Source organism: Carcharhinus amblyrhynchos, unplaced genomic scaffold (assembly GCF_965287045.1).
Source record: "Carcharhinus amblyrhynchos unplaced genomic scaffold, sCarAmb.v2.hapA scaffold_673, whole genome shotgun sequence".
Taxonomy (NCBI): Eukaryota; Metazoa; Chordata; class Chondrichthyes; order Carcharhiniformes; family Carcharhinidae; genus Carcharhinus; species Carcharhinus amblyrhynchos.
This window is the reverse complement of record NW_027650413.1, coordinates 1-22,678: the sequence shown is the minus strand read 5'-3', so window position 1 is coordinate 22,678 and position 22,678 is coordinate 1. Positions and strand designations below refer to the sequence as shown.

Here is a 22,678-nt window from a genome sequence, read left to right as displayed (position 1 = left end):
GGGGAATTTCACAATAACTCCATTTGCACTGACTAGTAAATAAACAAACTTTAGTGTCTGAGTGTTATTGTTGGTACAGGCTCAATGAGCTGAATCACCTCCTTCTGCACTGTAGGGTCTCAATGATTCATAAATGCTAATTAGAGCTCAATGGATCCATAATTCAATAAGAGTGAGTGGGTAGCGTGCAAGTGGGTGTAGACAGGAAAGTGGGAGTTAAACTTGAACCTACTCTGGTTGTGGTCTTAAGACTTTTACAAATTTTTTTTTCCAAAGTTGCATTCTGGTTAATTTAGTGTTGACCTTGGAGTTAATAAGAAACATGTGTACAGATATTAATAGTTTCTGGTTATTATTTCTAAGGAGTCAGCAATGGCTCAAATGGTAGCACTCACACCTGAGACACAAGTCTAGTGGTTCCCAGAGACCTGAGAACATTACACATTGTCAGAGGTGCCATCTTTTGGCCAAATAGAAAATAGAAATCTCTTTATTCACCAAAGGAAGAGGGAAGTAAGTAACAGAATACAGTGCAGGGTTGTAACACAAAGCAGGAAGCAGGTTATGGAGATGATGCAGCACCATTTGCGGAAACATGTATTTGTTCAATTAAGTGGCCAGGCATGTGGATTATTCATAAAATATGCAAGAAAAATTTAGGATTACTTAGTGAGGGGGTGAATTCTGAGCTGCAGCAACTGTGGTTTATAATAGGCTGGTAGGAAACACATTAACAAGATGATGGAATGACTGATCCTTGGGGACTTATCTTGAATAATTAGTATTACACATTCTGCACAAGCAGAATCACAAACAGGCAAATTTGGTTTGCCCCACAGACGAGTCCTCACCTCTAGTCTACCCAATATCTGAGTCATCTGTAGGCAGTCCTGGGATCTGGTCATCACACAATCACCCTGGACTTCAAGACAATTGAATAAACACTCCCCTTGATTACAACTAGCTAATCAGATTTATTAAAGAAGAAAATGGATAAACATGGAGAAACCAAAACAAATTTATTAAACAAGAAATGGATAAACAATGACAAATTATAAATTTACAATAATTACAAGCTTAAATATACCCCTGTAATAAAAAGATAACAAACTTGCTCAATGTGAACTACAGCTATCTCAATGTCCCTATGATTCTATGTGCAGTTGGACGTCTTCTGTGGGTTTAACAAGTCAGGATGAGATATACTTTACAATTTCATTGGGACAAAGAAAATTTTAAAGGTACTTGGATATATTCAAATAACCCTCATTAGGATGCTAAATGGCTTGACCTTTCAACCAATAGGGTCTGCTCTGGGTGACAGTGCTTTAAAACAACAGATACTTCCTATGACTGAGGCCAGTTACTTAACCTCAAGCACTGTGACAAGAAGCCAGGATGCATCACTGAAACAAGTGCTCACCATTATTTATCTCTCCATTCCTGCTTTGATATCCATTAACAAAGCACAAAGATCCACATCTGACTGCATTCCAGAAACATCACATCAAGAACTGTTTCCATTATTTGTGATTTCTTCCAATGAAATTCAGGAAGACAAATGAACAACTAAATCGTCCAACTAATGTTTAGATGGGCAAGCGTGAACAATGAATTCCGGATAGGTCAGTGTGAAGGAATCACAAGAAATGGAAGTCACTGCTTGTTGCATCTTTAGTTACTCTGTACTGAGTCCATCTGCTGGCCTTGGCTGTGGATATAGACACTGGACTACACTGGAAGCTCCACATTCCATGTGGCTGCAGCAAGGGAACATTTGGAAGTAATTGGGATCTTGGTTAAGAATGCAAAAACAGACATCATACAAGACAGAAAACCCACCCACCTTGATGATGGATAGCACCCAGAATTGTGAATTCTGTAGTCTTGGGAGCAGTGACTTTAGGGCCTTTTTTTAAAAAGCAGGATGGCCAAGAGTGAATTTGAATGGTGCAGTTGGTTAAAAGATATTTCCTTATTTCTGGGTTCAGAGTCAAACAGGAGGTGGCCATTCAGCCCCTTGATCCTGCTCCACCAGTCATAAGTGATCACCATCTCAACATTTGCCACCTTTGTTCCAGATCCCTCAACCCTTTTTCCTAGTAAAAAATTATCAATCTGTCTGGAGCTCAAATAACCCACAGCCTCAGCAGCTTTTTGGGGAGAATTCCAGATTTCTGCTACTTGCCAACATCACCCAAAGGCCTGATTCTAATTCGATGCTCCTTTGTTCTGAACTCTCCCGCAAAGGGAGTAGTTTCTCTGTCTACAAAGTCAACTATTTCTAACATTTTAAACAATGTCCAAAATCCTACTGATGAGTTATTTCCATGAATAAATTGGGTAGTGTGTCTGGAATAAGCATTTTAGCAGAACATTGTTGCATCAGATAGAAGGAAATGGATTGAAACTTAGAAACTAGGAGCAAGAGTCAGCCAATTGGCCCTTCGAGCCTGCTCTGCCACTCAATATCATGCCTGAACCTCAATCTCAACACCTTACTTTCCCCGTGCCGTTTGACATCTTTAGGGTCTAGAAATCTATTTTCTTAGACATATTCAGTGATTCCCACACACACACATAAGCTGCCTTTGAAGATTAGCACAAATGTGAGGATCTCTCAGGTGACCCTTCAGTTTCCCAGCACTCCATTAACCATGGAGTGCAAGCCTTAAGACATTTAGCTCATTTCTGACTGCAACAAGCTGCCAGAGGTAGAAGGGGCAGATACAATTTTGTATTTTTAAAAGCATTTAGACAGTTACATGGGTAGATGGGTATAAAAGGGATATGGGCCAAACATGGGCAATTGAGACTAGCTTAGGGGTTTAAAAAAAAAGGAGCAGCATGGGCAAATTGGGCCAAAGGGCCTGTTTCCATGCTGTAACCTTCTATGACTGGTCTGTGGTCTCCTGCACTGACAGTCTAGTCACAATGAGCAAAAGGGTGTGGCTTATTGGTCAATAATGCTAGACACACAGTCACAAGTCTGTAAGGTGGTTAAGGCACTTCCAAATCAGGGGTGACGAAGTGAGGCAGGTCAGTGCACAATGACACCACCCTAGGATGGGCTCCAGCAGCAGCTTGGCAGTGGTGAAAAACAGATCGGAAATTTTCCAGGCAATGATTCCCAATCTGCAGCACAGTGTTGAGTGAAGTGCAGTCCTCAGTGAGTGAGCGTAAAGAATGAAGCATCTTGACCACCTCCTCAACAGGTGGTTTAAAAATAGGGTGATCAGCTCCTGATGGCAGTGCCACATGGGTGATGGGATAAAAAAAGTTTTAATTGCTGTACTAAATGTACAAACCCAACACAGCTCATTCTACAATGAAAAAAAAGGTTCTGTAACCCAACACAAAACAAATCCTGCAAGAAATGGCACCCATTTGAAAGTTCTCCTAAATAAGTTGTGTCCTGCTGGTGACTTTACTAATTACTTGTAATGGTTATATTAGTTATTCAGTATTGGAACTGGTGCTGCTTACCAGTCCATTGCAACCCTTCTCACTAAACATTCTCTGCTAAACCTGATAGCTGTATCTCTTGTCTCCATTTGCGGAAAATATCAGGAGGCTCAACTGATCAATTATCGCTTGCTTTAATCCCACTGCTCTTCGCCTATGGCGGGCATAATTTCTAAAGGGAATGAAAAAGCAGTGAAATAGAAAGCACCAAGCATGGCGTTAAACAGCTGTTTCTCCGTCAGTCGAGATGAACTACAGTGCTCCAAACTCAGCTACGTATAAAAGATGATCTCTGGAATCTGCCCATCTTCCACAGACGTCCCATTATTGTTTCCCGGCACGTTAAAGAAGACAAAGTAAGTGCTGATTCCAGTGGTGGGAGACTCGTGAATGATCTTCCGCAATCCCTTGGTGCCATAATGAGAATCAGGCCCCTATTACAGAAGGCAGAAACGGAGACAAACAAAACATATCAGAAGCAGGACCATGGGAATAATGATGGAGCTACCAGGGTGTGAACTGCAAAGACTGAAACCTTCAGTGCACACGGGAACACTGGGAATTGTCTGTAAACTAAACATCTTTATTTCTCATAAACCCATCCCCAGTAAAAATTCCTGTCACACATTCAGAATGGAATGGGTCTATATAAACTTTGTACAGCACTGCCACTGTTAAGGGAGTAATTACAGTCAACATGGACAATTATAACTGAAATATAAAAATAAAGTTCATAACTCGTGACTTCAAAATGAGAAAAGAATCAACTCTATACAGCCTGTGCTAATTACCCCTCACTCTCTCCTCTTGGTACTGACTGTGTGGATGACAAAGGAATAAACTAGAAAATAACATTTAGCAGCATTTTAAAAAGATGTTAATTAGTTCAACATTTTGTTCACTCTGCTTGTAACCAGGGATTAGAAAGTCCCAGATTTCACCATCTACGTGCTGGTTTGCTGACCTTAATTGTGGGGTTAGCAGTCAGCTCGGACTATTAATGTCCACTGGAAGAGCTCACGTGAAGCATCAGACAAGATCAGGATAACAATAGCAGTGATGCCCAATTGATCCAGCAGACCGCAGCCACCCCCAGGCTGAGCTCAGAATGGGGAATGGAAACAAAAATCCAGTGAGAAGAGGGTGAACCAGCAGCTCCCTGCTCTTGGAACCAGCTCAGGAAGTGATGGAAGTAAAGTTCCAGTGCAAATGTCTGAGTGACGGGTGTTTCAGTGTTAGAGTTTGGAGAATGTGGAATAATACCTTGAGAGTCGCACAGGCGGTGTAGCTAACATTTGGTAATATCTCAATGGGCTCCTTGAACATAACTCTGAATGTATTTGCTGATCCATCGCAGCAAAACCCTGTGTCATTTTGTCCCAGTGTCACATTCTTATCATTTTCAATGATCTACAGAGAAAAGGACAATCAATTATTTGAAATGGTCACAAATACCATCTTCCCTCCCTCCTGCCAGCTACCCCCACTCTGCCACCTCCCAGCTTTATTACAGGCCACAAGCACAGCCCTGCCATTGGTCACAGGCCACAAGCACCACCCCACAAGTCATTGACCACGATATGGGTCATTGAGTATTTTTATGGTAGGAGGAGGGATAATCAGCCGTGGATAATGAAGGAGGTAAAGGAAAGTGTTAAATTAAAAGCGGATGCGTTTAGAGTAGCTAAGAGTAGTGGGCGAGAAGAGGATTGGGAGAGGTTTAAAGAGCAACAAAGAATGACAAAGAAGTTGATAAAGAAGGGTAGGATAAACTATGAAGCTGGGCTAGCGCTTAATATAAAAAAGGACAGTAAGAGTTTTTATAAATATATAAAAAGGAAGAGGCTGACTAGGGTGAACGTTGGACCCTTAGAGGATGAAAGGGGGGACTTAGTGGTAGGGGATGGGGAAATGGCTGAGGCCTTGAATAACTTTTTTGTTTCGGTCTTCAAGGGGGACGTGAATAATTTACTGGGTGTTAGCGATGGAAAGATGGTAGGAGTGGAGGGCCTGAATGACATTATTGTTACTAGAGAGGCAGTACTCGAAAGACTGGAGGGACTGATTGTGGATAAGTCCCAAGGACCGGATGGAATGCATCCAAGGGTTCTGAAAGAAATGGCGGAGGTGATAGTGGATGCCTTGGTGATTATTTTCCAAACCTCACTGGATTCCGGGGAAGTGCCAGAAGATTGGAAAACGGCTAATGTTACGCCGTTGTTTAAGAAGGGTGGCAGGCAAAAGGCAGGGAATTATAGGCCAGTTAGTTTAATGTCTGTTGTAGGTAAAATGTTAGAATCCGTGATCAAGGAGAAAACAGCGAGGCATCTTGAGGAGAATTGTTTGATAGAGCAGACGCAGCACGGTTTCGTTAAGGGGAAGTTGTGTCTGACAAATTTATTGGAGTTCTATGAGGATGTGTCTAGGGCGGTGGATAGAGGAGAGCCGGTGGATGTGGTCTTTCTTGATTTTCAGAAGGTGTTAGATAAGGTGCTGCACAAGAGGTTATTACAGAAGGTCGGGGGCATGGAGTTGGGGGTAGGGTGTTAGCGTGGATAGGGGATTGGCTGTCAAATAGGAGGCAGAGAGTGGGGGTCAATGGGTGCTATTCGGATTGATGGTTGGTGACTAGTGGAGTGCCCCAGGGGTCAGTGCTGGGGCCTCAGCTATTTACCATTTATATAGATGATCTGGAGGAGGGAACCGAGTGTATGGTGTCAAAATTTGCTGATGACACCAAGATTGGTGGAACGGCAAATTGTGCGGAGGGTTTGGAAAGTCTGCAGAAGGATCTAGATAGGCTGGGCGAATGGGCCAGGAACTGGCAAATGGAATTTAATGTTGGCAAGTGTGAAGTTGTCCACTTTGGTAGGAATAATGGTATGAAGGACTATTACTTACATGGCGAAAAACTGCAGCATGCAACGGTGCAGAGGGACCTCGGGGTCCTTGTGCATGAATTGCAAAAACCCAGCCTGCAGGTGCAGCAGGTGGTCAGGAAGGCGAATGGGATGCTGGCCTTCATAGCAAGGGGGATTGAATATAAGAGTAGGGAGGTCTTGCTGCAGCTGTATAGGGCACTGGTGAGGCCGCAGCTGGAGTACTGTGTGCAGTTTTGGTCGCCGCACTTACGCAAGGATATTTTGGCCTTGGAAGGAGTGCAGAGGAGGTTTACTAGGCTGATACCGGAGTTGAGGGGGTTGAACTATGAGGAGAGGCTGAATAAGCTAGGCTTGTACTCGTTAGAGTTTAGAAGAATGAGGGGAGATCTCATTGAGACATATAAGATGATGAATGGGATGGATAGGATAGAGGTGGAGAGGCTCTTCCTGCTAGAAAAGACAGTAGGACTAGGGCACAGCCTCAAGATAAAAGGGGGGGCAGTTTAGAATGGAGTTGAGGAGGAACTTCTTCACTCAAAGGGTGGTGAATCTCTGGAATTCTCTGCCCGTTGAAGTGGTGGAGGCTGCCTCGCTAAATATATTTAAGACACAGGTTGATAGGTTTTTGATAGGCAAGGGGATTAAGGGTTATGGGGAGAGGGCAGGAATGTGGAACTGAGACACGACAGATCAGCCATGATCTTATTGAATGGCGGGGCAGGCTCGAGGGGCTAGATGGCCTACTCCCGCTCCTATTTCTTATGTTCTTATGGTGGAGGTGGTTAGATTCTTATTAGGCAAAAGAATCTAAGGTCATCAGAGATGGATGGAGAATGTGTAACAACACAAATACACCAGCATGACCACACTATATTCCATTTGCCAGACGTTTACCCACTCACTCAATCTATCTATATCCATCTGTAAACTCCATGGTCATAATTTTCCAGCCATTCATGCTATACTGAACAGAGATTTGGCTGAGTGCCTAATTTTCCATCCTCACTTGCAGCGGCAGAGAGCAAATGACTGGAGAACTCGAGCCCATCTGTCTTCTTCACAACAAAGTTTTATTCAATCTTTGGGCTGTCTGCAAGTTTATCGATCATGCCTTCATTCCGCTCACCTAACTCAGTGATGTAAATTATAAAATGTTGAGGCCCCAGCAAAGACCCATGTGGAACTCCACATCCTGACAAAGACCCATTTATGCATACTGTTTTCACCAAATGCCTCTCTCTTTACCTCCCAATTTAGTTATTGCTAAAATATTTTTTGTAACATCTATAGTGAATACAGAAGCAAAATCTCTTCATTTGACCAATATTTCCTACTATTAATTCCCTATTCTCACACTCCAGAATACCAACACTCACCTTACTTACTCTTTTGCTGTTTAATTACCCGTGGAAATTCTTATCTTTATTTACATTCTGAGCCTGTTTACTCTCATACACTAATTTCTTTTTCTTTATTAACTTTTTAGTCACTCTCTGCTCTTCTTTAGATTCTGATCAATTATCTGACCTACCACTCATCACTGCACAGTTATGTTTTGATGATTTCCTTAACTTAACTTCTTTAGTTAACCACAGATGGTGACTCCTTCCTTCAGAATTCTTAACTACAGAAATATACTTATTTTCAAAGTTTGGAAATATTTCCTTAAAATGTATGCCATGCTTCTCTACTGATCCATCCCCTAGCCTAAAGTTTATTTATTAGTCACAAGTTGACATCAACACTGCAATGAATGGGCTGGGCCTATGTAAACTTTGTACAGCACTGCCACTGTTAAGAGTTTAATTACAGTCAACATGGACATTTATAACAAATATACAAATAAGTTTAATAAATTACTGTGAAATTCCCCTAGTTGCCACAGTCCGGCGTCTGTTTGGGTCAGTGCAACTAACCAGCAGGTCTTTCAGAATGTGGGAGGAAACCCGAGCACCCGCAGGAAACCCACGCAGATACAGGGAAAATGTGCAAACTCCACACAGACAGTAACCCAAGCCAGGAATTGAACGTGGGTCCCTGGTGCTGTGAAGCAGCAGTGCTATTGCCCCGTCCCCTTCAGTACCCCAGTTCACTTCACCTGTTTTCATGGCGACACTTTTTAAAGTTTAAAATACTAGTTTCAGACCCACTCCTCCCTTTCAAACCAGATGTAAAATTCAGAACTGCAGGGGAACTTTCACCCACCTGGATGTTAACCTGGTAATCTGTTGGACCATGTATGGATCCATAGAGTCCAAAACCCACAACAGATAATCTCCGGGTCACTGAAAACCTTCAAATACAGGGAAAGGGAACAGTTAGCCCCAGATTCCTTCCAAATGCATATCTGGAATTTAATACTTCCCAATTTAAAAGCAATTAAACATATAATTCACATTAAAAACATTTTATTTCAATACAGACATCCCACAGCTTGTAATATTTGCAAACTAGCCCAGAATACTCCATGCTGGTCAAATAAATAGTACAGGCTAGGTTCTTAACTCTCAGCTGGGAACAATAAGACCACTCTTGTCTTCAGTAATTGTGAGGCATTAGAGTGTGTGATACACTATGGAAAGTACCTCAATTCTGACTTTTTAAAATGGCTTATAAAACCTGATATTGGGAATATTAACAAAGGGTTGCCACAGTAACTGAATGTTGTTCATTACTTTCCCCAGCAGTTATAAGTATTCAAGAGAAAATTAAGTCACAAACAGGATCAGACCTTTGCGACTTTATGTATTTAGTGACAGGAATCTCAAAAGGGAGACTGAGTTTGTTAGAATGATAACTGGCCCTTGTATGAAAACCTGGACCGCTAAGAAATCTGTAAAGCCGAGATTAAGACAATCTGATTACTTTGTCTCACACAATTCATCCTTCAGTTCACAGAACCAGTGGTCACATTGCTGCACATGTTCAGGGACCTCGTGCCAAATCCGCCACACGTCAGCATGTTAAATTCAGTTGGTTTCAGTCTAGCACAAGGTTTATCAGCAAATAAGAATGCTGCAAGGAGCATTCATTAAGTGGCATAAGATTCCCAGGCAGATTCTTGGGCATTAATGGACCACAACATCCCCGAAACTCATCTATTGGGAACAAATGAACAGAACTGAACAGTGGTTTGGTCAGATGTGTCTCACTGACAAACTAGACTGACCCCAGCAGTTTCAGGACAGTGCAATCTGACAGTGGGCAGAGGGGAACATTGAGAGCAGAATGGGGCCAGAAAAGAGCATGATGTCTCACCCAAAGCTACTCAACAGTTGGGTGAAGTTCGTTGAGAATTTACCCAACTGTGGCTGACAATTCTGAATACGAACGTCATCTCCAGTCACAATCTTCATAAATATGAAGATTGAGTGGAAGGAGACTCAGGTGGAATATAAATACCAGCACTGACTTGTGGGGCTGAATGGCCTGTTTCAGTGCTGCAAAATGTTGCTACATTAAAGTCAGGAAATCAAAGTATACGTTATGATTAAATGTGGAGTTTGGATGATGTGAATTATTGTCATTTTTATTCCACTCTTCTTCCCTGCTGATGGGCCTTAAAAGTTGGAGGAAAAATTACAGCACAATGTGGAACATGGTGAGCTTTCTCTGTTACTACAGCAAACCAGCAAATGGCCTTGCCATGAATCTCACAGCATAAATCACCTGAGGGAAGGGGATTCTTCACATCTGAGCAGTTCTGACTGGGAGTGTCATTGAGAAGGATGGGTATTGAACCAAAGTAGTTTAAAAAAATTTCAGTGTCACAAGTAGGCTTACATTAAACTGCAATGAATTAACTGTGAAAATCCTCTAGTTGCCATACTCTGACCACCTGTTCAGGTATGCTGAGGGAGAATTTAGCATGGCCAATGCACCCAACCAGTGCATCTTTTGGATTGTGGGAGGAAACTGAATGAAACCCACACAGAAAATGTGCAGTCTCTATATAGACAGTGACCCAAGCTGGGAATCAAACCCAGGTCCTTGACACTGAGGCATCAGTGTTAGTCACTGTATCACTATGCCGCCCCAGAGTCAGGATGCTGAAGTTACAAATCAGTCAGAAACTGGTGTTAGCCATGGTTCTGCTCCTGATCAAAGCCCAACAACATGGCTTGAAACCAGTGTGGGCAAATGGTAAGGACTGGGCTGTGATAATTCACTCCCCATGATTAGGTATTTAATAGGCAATAAACAGGCCCCAGAAAGCAGTGAGCATTTACAGGAGATGTGAATGGTGAATTTTGTACCAACCTGATCCTATCACTGGTCCCACTGTATCCCCAGCGACTCTCCACCTGCTGGAAGCGGCAGATGCTGCATTCCTTCCCTCTCAAACAGCAGCGCGGTCGGTCAATATAGTCCACTCGTGGCTTGGGATTCAAAGTGAAGTGTAAAAACAGATTAACAATCTCGCGATCGGAGAGGATCCCAGATTGAGCAGGTCCTGAGCAGGAGAAACAAAAACAAATCATTTTGTGCCTCAAAAACTTTATCTTCAGATAATCAGTCACTTGTGTACTAATGGAGAAAAATGTATTTAAAGGTTCTTACAGCACAGGAAGCTATTCAGCCCATCCTGTGTGCTAACTCTTTTCTCTGGTTTTCTCACCTACGCTAACCATCATAAATGACAATAATTCACATCATCCAGACTGCTCATTTAAACAAATCATATATTTTTATTTCCTGACTTTAATGCAACAACATTTTGCTGCACCAAAACAGGCCATTCAGCTCCACGAACTGGTATTTATGTTCCACCCTAGTCTCCTTCCACTCAATTTTCGCCTCACCCTATCCTTCTATTCCTGTCTTCTTAATGTTTATCCAGCTTTCCTTTAAATACAATCAATGCTGTTCATTTTAACTATTCGCTGTGGTTTTATTCTTATATGAACAGGAGACATTCAGTTCTATCTCCATATTCCAGTCCAGGTAGTTAGTTAATAAACACATCTTACCAACAGAACACATCCAGCGATCAATATTACACAGAGTGTCTCAACAGCCCAGTCACTCAAGAGTACGCAGAGTTCAGAGCATTAACCTTGATTAGATCACATCACTGGTGCTAATGTCACCATTCTCTACATTTGTTTGCTGTTTAATGGTTATCATTTTAGTAAGCCTTCCCTCAGACACGAGGGAACTCACTGACCTGCAGCAAACTCCTCAATGGTCATGAGTGGGAACCTGATCAGTGTTATGGCTTTTCCCAATACTTTCTGTTTGCTCCCAGCGGTAACTGGCAGCTGCTGTCTCTGGCATTCTGCCTCTGCCCAGCGGACCACTCCAGTGAAGAGCCGAATCTCCCGGATACTCAGGGTGTCTCGTTCCAGCACAGCACACAATGTATCTATACGTAGAGGGAAACAGCTTGTTAAAGGCCTGAAAGCATTTTCAATTATTTGACAAGCGACACAAAGAAAGTCTCGCAATTATAAAGCACTTTTCAAGACCACAGGACATCAAAAGACAATTTACAGCCAATTAAGAACTTTTTTAAAAAAAATGTAGTCACTGGTGTAATACAGTGTCCCACAAAGTACCTCAGCATTTGCCCTCTGACAGGGTGACAAGGGGGAGAAAAGTGTAAATATGTCAAGCTGAATTAGATCCAACTATTTTCAGCTGACAGCCTGTTCTGTTCACTTGTGCCTTCTATCTCTCTCTCCATACCTCGAACTGTGAAGGAAGGATCCAGCTGTTGATTCTAACAGCTGCACTTACAGCTCCGACTGTCAGCCCCACACTCTATGCTGTTAGAATTTTGTTGGGGCGCACAAGATTACAACTCCATACTGGAATAATTTAAACACAACTGATCCAAACTATCACAACAACAGCTCAGATTCTCACCTAGATCGACATCAGTGAAACCCTCAGCACTAATTGCATCCATGGTGTTTTTGTCGATGGTGTCCAAGCAGAGACTGGCAAGCTGAGGCTCATCAAACAAACGCGCCTAAAAACATTTTAGTAAAATGTAAATCATGGAGAAAGGAAAAGACCAAGCAAAACTAACAACAGCTGTAACCATACATCACAAAATGAGTACTGGATGGAAACTCTTGACTGCTAGAGATTCAGGCTCACTCAATACTGGCAGGCGGAGAATAGGGAACCCAGGATGGGTAAGGGTGTAGTGCTAAATGTGAAACCAAGGGCACAGAGGAAGGTATGAAGGGTGAGGTAGTGCAAGACACTAACTCATCAACAGGCAATTATTCAGCCTTCAACGTGAGCAGCTCTCAGCTGTTGGCTTGTGGCAATATATAGAATAGAATCTCTACAGTGCAGAAGAAGGAGGCCATTCAGCCCATCGAACCTGCACTGACAACAATCCCACCCAGGTCCTATCCCAGTAACCCCACATATACCCTACTAATCTCCCTGACATCCCCCTAATACTAAGACGCAATTTAGCATGGCCAAATCAACCTCACCCGCACACTTTTGGATTGTGGGAGGAAACCCACACAGACATGGGGAGAACTTGCAGACCCCATAGTGACTCAAGCCGGGACTTGAACCTAGGTCCCTGGTGCTGTGAGGCAGCAGTGCCAATCACTGTGCTGCCCCTTGTTAAAGGCCTGAAAGGATTTTCAATTATTGGTCAAGATTGGTTAAATTCTCAGCCTTGTTCAGATTTGCAGCATCAGACAGGGAGCAGGAACCTTGGCTTTACTTCCCTTATCTTGTTCGGTTCTTGATGTCTAAAGGATGATTTTATCTATCTTGCGAACACAGATCCACATGTGGGTACTCGGCCAGTACTGTAAATAATCACCTGTGTAAGCAACATGAAGGCATTGTCAGCTCGCAGGTGCTTGGTGAGGAACTCCACACAATGGGCCTCCAGAGCAGGAACTGCGTATTTTTTGGCTGTGTACAGAGTCGTCATCACAGTTTCAGGACCAATTTGTACCTCATCCGAGTACAGAAACCTAAGAGCAATATAGATTTGGAGAGAATGAGAACTGGCCCATGTTCTTAAAAATATATTTTTACAGAAACTAAATATAAAAATATATTTTCACAGAAACTAAATATAAAAAGAGGGAGCAGTAGCAGCAGCAGCTATTTGGCTCTTAAACCTTCTCTGCCATTCACTATGAACTCAGTAACCTGTTCCCACTTGCCTCCCCACAACCTCTGACCCCTTTAGCCCCAAGAGCTATATTTAACTTCTTGAATAAACACAATGTTTTGGCCTCAATTGCTTTCTATGGCAGAGAATTCCATTGGCTTACCACTCTAACTAGTGGAACGCCATAGGTATCAGCATAGGGGCCACAATTATTTACAACAATATATTAACGACTTAGGTAAGGAAGTGAATGTACTATTGCCAAGTGTGTGAATGACACAAAAACAAATGGGAAAGCAAGTGTTGAGGATGACAGTATACAGAAAGATATAGATAAGTTAGGTGAGTGGGTAAAAACTTGGCAGATTGAACATCATGTGGGAAAATGTGAAGTTATGCACTTTCGTAGGAAGAATAAAGAAGCTGAACATTATTTAAAATGGGGAATGCTGCAGTTTTCTGCAGTCTGAGGGATTTGGGGACCCTTGTGCATAAATCACAAAGGGGCATGCAAGTTCAGCACTGTGAAGGCAAATGCAATGTTGGCCTTCATCTTGCTGAAGCTGTACAAGGCACTCACCTTGAGTGCTGTGAACAGTTTTGGTCCCCTTATCTAAGAGGAAAAATACTTCAATTGGAGGCAGACCAGAGAAGGTTCACAAGGTCAATCCCAGGTTTGGAGGGACTTAATTTTAATGAGGCGAGGTTAAGTAGTTTGGGCCTATATTCATTGGGAGCAATCTTTTTGAGATATATATTATTTTCAGGGGCTTAACAGGGTAGACACAAAGAGGTTGTTTCTTCTGAGAATGTCTCCAACCTGAGGGTACATGGACGGGAAGGCCAGAGGCCATAGCATACTTGCATCCCACTCACAGCACAATAGTTGAAAACCACTGCACTGGAGTGTCAGCCTGGACTGTATGCTCAGGTCTCTGCAGTGGGAATTGAGTGTACATCACATTCCCTAACCACTCTCACTAATATCCCTTTGTCTGCTGGTAACAATACCAGGATCCACTCTCTTCCTTTCAGTGTTTCCCCTGATCTTACTCTCGCGCCTGGCTATGATCATCTGTTTTGCGCTGGATCCTTATTTACATTCCCCCACCCTTACAGTATAAATCTTTTCTGATTTTGTTTGCTCTGACAAAGATTATCCAGACTCAAAATGTTGCTTCTCTCTCCACTGATGCTGTCAGACTGGATATTTTCTGGCATTTTCTGTTTTTGTAACTCACCAAAGCTGTCTCACTTTGCAATCTGTCAACTGTTAATGCAGTTCATGATCTCAAGACGTTTAGAAAATATGAAGGCCCAAGTTTTGGTATTTTATTTATAAAGGATAGGCAAGCATCAGATCAATGATGTTTTAATCATCTTCCTCCATTGTTCCTATATTCATAATCTAACATGGGGCTGCCAACTTTGGCTGTAGTAGTTACTGTCACACGATTCCCTGTATCTACTCCACCCTCACACTGCCATTGGCCAACCAACGTAACCATCCTTGCGATAAGTCTCCATCCCAGCCAACTGGAATCCAAACAAACATTCTTACCAAGCTGGATGATGTTTGACCAGTCAATAGAAGTGATACAGCACAGAAGGAGACCCTTCAGCTCATCATACCTGTACTAGCTCTTTGCAAGAGCTTTCTAATTAGTGCTATTTCATCATTCTTTCCCCATTGCGCTGCAAATTTTTGCTTCACGCTTACCCAATTTTCTACAATGAACAAATATTGTTGGAGCAGTGTCCTGCAGATTAACCCTGAATTCTTAAAGACTATGTAAAACCCAAGGGATTGGCAGCCCTGTCTAAACCTTTTTCTTTGACCTTGAATCATGTCCCTCCTCTATATTTTTACTCAATTCCATGTATAGCCTTGGGGAATTTTACCACTGGAAATAAAACAGGAATTATGGCAGAATGACAGTGCCTGCTAAAAATAGTGGGTCAGCTCAGTCCTAAATGGTTTCTATAACTCAAGATTTTAAAAAATTAAAATCTGTGTCTGCAGAAGCAGCAGCCTGATTCAACAATAATAATTCAGACTTTAACATTGCAAAGCAGTAAAGGGCAATTCAAGCACCACAAACCAACTGCATTTTACCGTAACACCCAGTCTGGGAATAATACTCCTGGATACAGTTCAATTGCAATAATAAATTGAATAGATTTAGCCATTTAAGAAACCTGACCAATGGTGGGCCAACATCAGCTATAAAGAGCCTTTCCAATTGCATTTGATTTACACTGACAGTGTCACGGTCTTAGCGTCATTTCTTTGACTAACATTCACTCACTCATAAATAGGAGGGAATATAGTCAGGACTGCAGGAGCACCCATAACTTTAAATTTTATTAAATAACTTTGAGAAAAGCGACACTAACCAGTAACCCTGGACAAAGGCCGGCATGGAATCGGTGCAGCTCCAGCTCCAATTTAAATGCAAGGAGGAGTTGGAGGAAAGCTGAGTGACAGCATGATTGGAAAAAACAGCTGCTTTTTTAAAAACTCTCTGCGCTGACTCAGTCTCAATGCATGGTTGACATTTCTACCGTTTAATCATACATTCTAATAATTAATGAACACAAATACCAGCAGTACTACTAAAGGGAATTCCTAGTATTGTAAATATTACTTGCATTAAAGCAACCTGCTAATATTAGTGATAATCCCACATTATTAATAAATAGACTAATGCAGGAGGGGCTTTTTATTAATAATAAAAAACTAGCAGGAACTATTAACAACAAATAATTAGCAGGAGCTATTAATTAATTACTGGCACAGAAACACACAAAATAGATAAAATAGGCCATTCAGCCCTTCCAGCCTGCTGTGCCATTCACAATCATAGCTGATCATCCAAATCCATGACCTGTTTCATCTTTCCACATCCGTTGACCTTTTAGCCCCAGGAGCAGATATTTCATTCCTTCTTGAAATTATGAAATGTTAATGCCACAGAGTTCATCACTCTCTGGGTGCAGCAATTTCTCCTCATCTCAGTCCTAAACAGTTTACCCCGCATCACTGCACTCCCTCCATAGCAAGACCACCCTTCTTCTGCTGAGACCAAAACTACACATAATATTCAAGGTGTGGTGTCACCAAGGCCCTTTATTATTGCAGCAAGCCATCTCTGCTCCTGTACTCAAATCCTCTCACTATGAAGGGCAACATACCATTTACCTTCTTCACAGCCAGCTTATTTTCAGCAACTGATGTATCAGCACATCCTGCCATCATTGCACCTTATCCTTCCCCCAGAGAGTAATCTGCCTTCCTGATTTTGCTACTAAAATGGATAACTTCAGTGATCCAAATTATACAGCATCTTCCGTGCATTTCCCCTCTCACTCAATTTGTTCAGATCTAGAGTCCAGCATAATAGCTCTAATAGCAGAGCAATTGGAAAACAGTGGCAGAATTGGACATAAGTCAGCATGGGACCCACTGCCACCGCCTAAATCATTAATGTACACTGAATAGCTGGGATCCCAGCACTGATCCCTGCAGTACCTCACTAGTCACTGCCTGCCGTTTGGGGAAGACATTTATTCCCACTCATTGCTTCCTGTCTGCCAACCATCTCAATACGCTAACACCAATCCCATGTGCTTAAATTTTACATGCTAATCTTTACATGGGACTTTGTCAAAAGCCTTTTAAAAGTCCAAATAAACCACATTCACTGGCTCCCCCCTCATCAACTCTCCTAGTTGCAGTAGATTCAGTAGATAGGAGTTCTAGATTTTCAAGTACGATTGCCATTTTGTAAATCCATGCTGACTGTCTTCTTACCTGTTTTCCAAGTAAGCTGCTATAAAATCTTTGATAATGGACTCTAGAATTTACGCCACTACCAATGCCAGGATGATTGGTCTCTATCTCATTTTTATTCTCCTAAATAACTAGCCAAGGCTCTCTGAACACAAGAACTAAGAGCAGGAGTAGGCCACCTGGCCCCTTGCGCCAGCTCTGCCTTTCAATAAGATCATGGCTGATCTTTTGGTGGAGTCAGCTCCACTTACCCACCCACCCATCATAGCCCTCAATTCCTTTACACTGTTCAAAAATGTATCTATCTGTGCCTTAAAAACACTCAATGAGATATCCTCAACCGCTTCATTGGACAGGGAACTCCACAGATTCACAACCCTTTGTGTGAAGAAGTTCCTCCTCAACTCAGTCCTAAATCCACTCCCCCTTATTTTGAGGCCTTACCCCAAAATTCTAGTTTCATAATACAGTGGAAAAAACTTCCCTTCTTCTACCTTTGCAGATTTTCAGCATCCTCTGCAAACTTTGCTCTGCCACTCATCTTAGCATCATTTGTAAATTTTGAAACACTACATTTGGTCCCCAACTCCAAATCATCAATGTAAATCGTAAACAATTGTGGTCCCAACTTTGATTCCTGAGGCACACCACTAGTCACTGATCACCAACCCATTTACCCCCACTCTTTTGCTTTCTGTTAGTTAACCAATCTTCTAACCATGCTGATACATTACCTGTAACACTGTGTACCTTTAACTTACGTAGCAGTGTTTGGTACAAGATATCTCGCTATTCTTCCTTGACGATAGTAGATTCAAGAATTTTCCCTACAGAAGTAAATTAAGCTAACCGGCCTAGAGCTACCTGCTTTTTCATAGAATCGTACTACAGAAGGAGGCCACTTGACCCACCCAGTCTTTACCCACCACAATCCCATCCATGCCCTATTCCTGTAACCCCATGCATTTATCCTGCCAATCTTCCTGACACAAGGGTTAATATAGCATGGCCAATCAACCTAACCTGCATGTTTTTGGACTGTGGGATGAAACTGGAGCACCCAGAGGGAACCCACACAGACACAGGGAGAATGTGCAAACTCCACACAGATAGTGACCCAAACTGCAAATCAAACCTGGGTCCCTGGTGCTGTGAGGCTGATGTGGATGTGCCAGCGTTGAACTGGGGTAAACACAGTAAAAAGTCTGACAATACCAGGTTTAAGTCCAACCGAATTATTTGATAGTACACTCACTAGCTTTTGGGGTTAGTCCCTTCGTCAGGTGAATGGAGAGTTCTGGCCTCAGACAGAGCATATAAAGCACAGACAGTTTACAGATTACTGATTAGAATACGGTGAGGCAGCAGTGCTAACCACTGTGCCACCATGCTTCTATCTACTTTATTTTAAAAACAGTGGCATCACATTTGCTGTTTTCCAATCTGCAGAAACCGCCCCGAGTCCAGCAAATTTTGGTAAATTACCAGTGCATTTACTATTTCTCCTGCCATCTCTTTTAGTACCCAGGAAGCATTCCATCAGGACAAGGAGACTTGTCTACCTTTCGCCCCATTAACTTGCCCCAACACTATCTCTTTCGTGATAATCATAATTAAAATAAATAACCACCCAGGTCTCCTTATAATAACAAGCGGGAATATTCCTCATAAACACAGTAGCTTTTACCCTGAAGGCCGGCCTAGGCCACAGCCCGGGGCTGGAGTGGCGTCGCTCTCCATCTCTCACCTCAGCAGCGCCAGGAAGGCGGCGGGCTCCACATCGGGCAGCTCGATTTCGGCCGAGCTGGTGGCCATACCGCCGTTGAACATGGCGTCGAAGACGGCGCTGCCGACGGCCAGGACGAAGCGGTGGGCGGGCAGGCGGCGGGCCCCGCGGCCCTTGCCCACGGCGAAGTGGACATCGCTCAGCAGCTCGTTGTTGAACATGAAGGAGAAGCGCTCCCGCACCGAGCGCTGCGCCGCCTGCCAGTTATACAGAGGCGGCGGCTGCGGAGCGGGAGCCCGGGGCACAGCGGCTGGAGCCGGATCCGACACCGCCCGAGCCCCGCTCTGCCCCGGATCCGCTCCCGGCCCCAACCCGGGACCTCCTGTCCCCGCCGCACCGGCCGCCGACTCCGCAGCCTCGGCCATTTTAACAGCTCAGCCCGGGGAGGGGCTGGGACCAGGGAACGGCCCGGGGAGGGTCTCCCACCCATCTCCCCACATTCTGCATTCCCAGCACCCCCACCACCCCCTCCCCCCTCACCCCACCCCCTCTCCCTCACCGTCCCCCCCACCCCCTCCCCCCTCACCCCACCCCCTCTCCCTCACCGTCCCCGCCACCCCACCCCCTCTCCCTCACTGTCCCCCCACCCCACCCCCTCCCTCACCAACCCCCCCCACCCCACCCCCTCTCCCTCACCGTCCCCCTCTCCCTCACCCCCTCTCCCTCACCCCCTCTCCCTCACCGTCCCCCTCTCCCTCACCCCCTGCACTTCCCACCCTGTTCAACTTCTACTTTCTACACTCCCTGCACCCTCCACTCCCTGTCCCCACCCCCTGCACCCCCTCTCCCCCCCCGCCCCCTGCACCCCCTCTCCCCCCCGCCCCCTGCACCCCCTCTCCCCCCCGCCCCTGCACCCCCTCTCCCCCCCGCCCCCTGCACCCCCTCTCCCCCCCGCCCCCTGCACCCCCTCTCCCCCCCGCCCCCTGCACCCCCTCTCCCCCCCGCCCCCTGCACCCCCTCTCCCCCCCGCCCCCTGCACCCCCTCTCCCCCCGCCCCCTGCACCCCCTCTCCCCCCGCCACCTGCACCCCCTCTCCCCCCGCCACCTGCACCCCCTCCCCACCCCCTGCACCCCCTCCCCCCAGTTCCCCCTCCCCCCAGTTCCCCCTCCCCCCATCTCCTTTCCTCCTCCGTCTCCCCCCCCGCCCGTCTCCCCACCCCGCCCGTCTCCCCACCCCGCCCGTCTCCCCCCTGCCCATCTGCCCCCCCCGCCCGTCTCCCCCCCCCGCCCTCTTCCTCTCCCCCCCCGCCCTCTTCCTCTCCCCCCCTGCCCTCTTCCTCTCCCCCCCTGCCCTCTTCCTCTCCCCCCCTGCCCTCTTCCTCTCCCCCCCCGCCCTCTTCCTCTCCCCCCCGCCCCCTGCACCCCCTGCCCCCCCACCCCCTACACCCCCTCCCCCCCCACCCCCTCCCCCCCACCACCCCCACCCCCTGCACCCCCTCCCCCCAGTTCCCCCTCCCCCCCACCCCCTGCACCCCCTCCCCCCAGTTCCCCCTCCCCCCCACCCCCTGCACCCCCTCCCCCCAGTTCACCCTCCCCCCCCACCCCCTGCACCCCCTCCCCCCCACCCCCTGCACCCCCTCCCCCCCCTGCACCCCCTCCCCCCCCACCCCCTGCACCCCCTCCCCCCCCACCCCCTGCACCCCCTCCCCCCAGTTCCCCCTCCCCCCCCACCCCCTGCACCCCCTCCCCCCCCCACCCCCTGCACCCCCTCCCCCCCCACCCCCTGCACCCCCTCCCCCCAGTTCCCCCTCCCCCCATCTCCTTTCCTCCTCCGTCTACCCCCCGCCCTTCTCCCCCCCCCCGCCCTTCTCCCCCCCCCCCGCCCTTCTCCCCCCCCCCTGCCCTTCTCCCCCCCCGCCCTTCTCCCCCCCCGCCCTTCTCCCCCCCCCGCCCTTCTCCCCCCCCGCCCTTCCCCCCCCGCCCTTCCCCCCCCGCCCTTCTCCCCCCCCGCCCTTCTCCCCCCCCGCCCTTCTCCCCCCCCGCCCTTCTCCCCCCCCCGCCCGTCTCCCCCCCGCCCATCTGCCCCCCCCCGCCCGTCTCCCCCCCCGCCCGGCTCCCCCCCCGCCCTCTCTCTCCCCCCCCGCCCTCTTCCTCTCCCCCCCGCCCTCTTCCTCTCCCCCCCCGCCCTCTTCCTCTCCCCCCCCGCCCTCTTCCTCTCCCCCCCCGCCCTCTTCCTCTCCCCCCCCGCCCTCTTCCTCTCCCCCCCCGCCCTCTTCCTCTCCCCCCCCGCCCTCTTCCTCTCCCCCCCGCCCTCTTCCTCTCCCCCCCCGCCCTCTTCCTCTCCCCCCCGCCCTCTTCCTATCCCCCCCGCCCTCTTCCTCACCACCCCCTCTGTCCTCCTCATCTCCCCATCCCTCCTCTTCATTCTCCCTCTCCCATCTCCCTCCCTCCTCCTCTCCCCACCCCTCCTCCTCTCCCCCACCCCTCCTCCTCTCCCCCACCCCTCCTCCTCCTCTCCCCCTCCCTCCCCCTCCTCCCCCTCCCCCTCCTCCCCTCCCCTCCCCCCCCTCCCCCTCCTCCCCCTCCCCCCTCCCCCTCCCCCCTCCTCCCCCCTCCCCCTCCCCCCTCCTCCCTCCTCCTCCTCCTCCCCCTCCCCCTCCCCATCCTCCCCTCCTCCTCATCTCTCCCCCTCCTCCTCATCTCACCCCTCCTCATCTCCCACCCTCCTCCTCATCTCCCCCTCCTCACCTCCATCCTCCTCCCCTCCCCCCCTCCTCCTCCCCTCCCTCCTCCTCCCCTCCCCTCCCTCCTCCTCCCCTCCCCTCCCTCCTCCTCCCCTCCCTCCTCCTCCCCTCCCTCCTCCCTCCCCTCCCTCCTCCTCATCCTCTTTCCCTCCTCCTCTTCATCTCCCCCTCCTTCCCTCCTCCTCCTTCCCTCCTCCTCAATTCCCTCCTTCTCATCTCCCTCCCCCTCCTCATCTCTCCCTCCTCATCGCTCCTTCCCTCCCTCATCTCTCCCTCCCTCCTCATCTCTCCCCCTCCCTCCCTCCCTCCTCATCTCTCCCCCCTCCCTCCCTCCCTCCTCATCTCTCCCCCCTCCCTCCCTCCCTCCTCATCTCTCCCCCTCCCTCCCTCCCTCCTCATCTCTCCCCCTCCCTCCTCATCTCTCCCCCCTCCCTCCTCATCTCTCCCCCTCCCTCCCTCCTCATCTCTCCCCCCTCCCTCCCTCCCTCCTCATCTCTCCCCCCTCCCTCCCTCCCTCCTCATCTCTCCCCCCTCCCTCCCTCCCTCCTCATCTCTCCCCCTCCCGCCTTCCTCATCTCTCCCCCCTCCCTCCTTCCTCATCTCTCCCCCCTCCCTCCCTCCTCATCTCTCCCCCCTCCCACCCTCCCTCCCTCCTCATCTCTCCCTCCCTCCCTCCTCATCTCTCCCTCCCACCCTCCCTCCTCATCTCTCCCTCCCACCCTCCTCATCTCTCTCTCCCACCCTCCTCATCTCTCCCTCCCTCCCACCCTCCTCATCTCTCCCTCCCACCCTCCTCATCTCTCCCTCCCACCCTCCTCATCTCTCTCTCCCACCCTCCTCATCTCTCCCTCCCTCCCACCCTCCCTCCCTACTCATCTCTCTCTCCCACCCTCCCTCCCTCCCTCCTCATCTCTCTCTCCCACCCTCCCTCCCTCCCTCCTCATCTCTCTCTCCCACCCTCCCTCCTCA

At 47.4% G+C, this 22,678-nt stretch overlaps 1 protein-coding gene across 1 annotated transcript; it reads right to left on the bottom strand.

Annotated features, from left to right (window-relative positions):
- Positions 1–1,004: 1,004 nt before the first annotated feature.
- LOC145339794 (BTB/POZ domain-containing protein 1-like) lies at positions 1,005–19,440 on the bottom strand. Its single transcript, XM_080184324.1, has 8 exons — positions 18,987–19,440; positions 13,147–13,303; positions 12,216–12,321; positions 11,515–11,712; positions 10,608–10,800; positions 8,553–8,640; positions 4,729–4,875; positions 1,005–3,899 (listed from the first exon to the last, which is right to left on the bottom strand). Exons 1-8 carry the CDS (start codon positions 19,388–19,390, stop codon positions 3,738–3,740), a joined length of 1,455 nt encoding a protein of 484 aa, XP_080040450.1. The 5' UTR covers positions 19,391–19,440; the 3' UTR covers positions 1,005–3,737.
- Between the last annotated feature and the right edge of the window lie 3,238 nt (positions 19,441–22,678).

Excerpts from the sequence above, each read along its gene's own strand:
- LOC145339794 (XM_080184324.1), bottom strand. The coding sequence starts at position 19,390 with ATGGCCGAGGCTGCGGAGTCGGCGGCCGGTGCGGCGGGGACAGGAGGT. Across the intron at positions 13,304-18,986 it reads GCCTTCCTGGCGCTGCTGAG|GTTTCTGTACTCGGATGAGG; the intron begins GTGAGAGATGGA and ends TATTGCTCTTAG. Across the intron at positions 12,322-13,146 it reads CCTTCATGTTGCTTACACAG|GCGCGTTTGTTTGATGAGCC; the intron begins GTGATTATTTAC and ends AAATGTTTTTAG.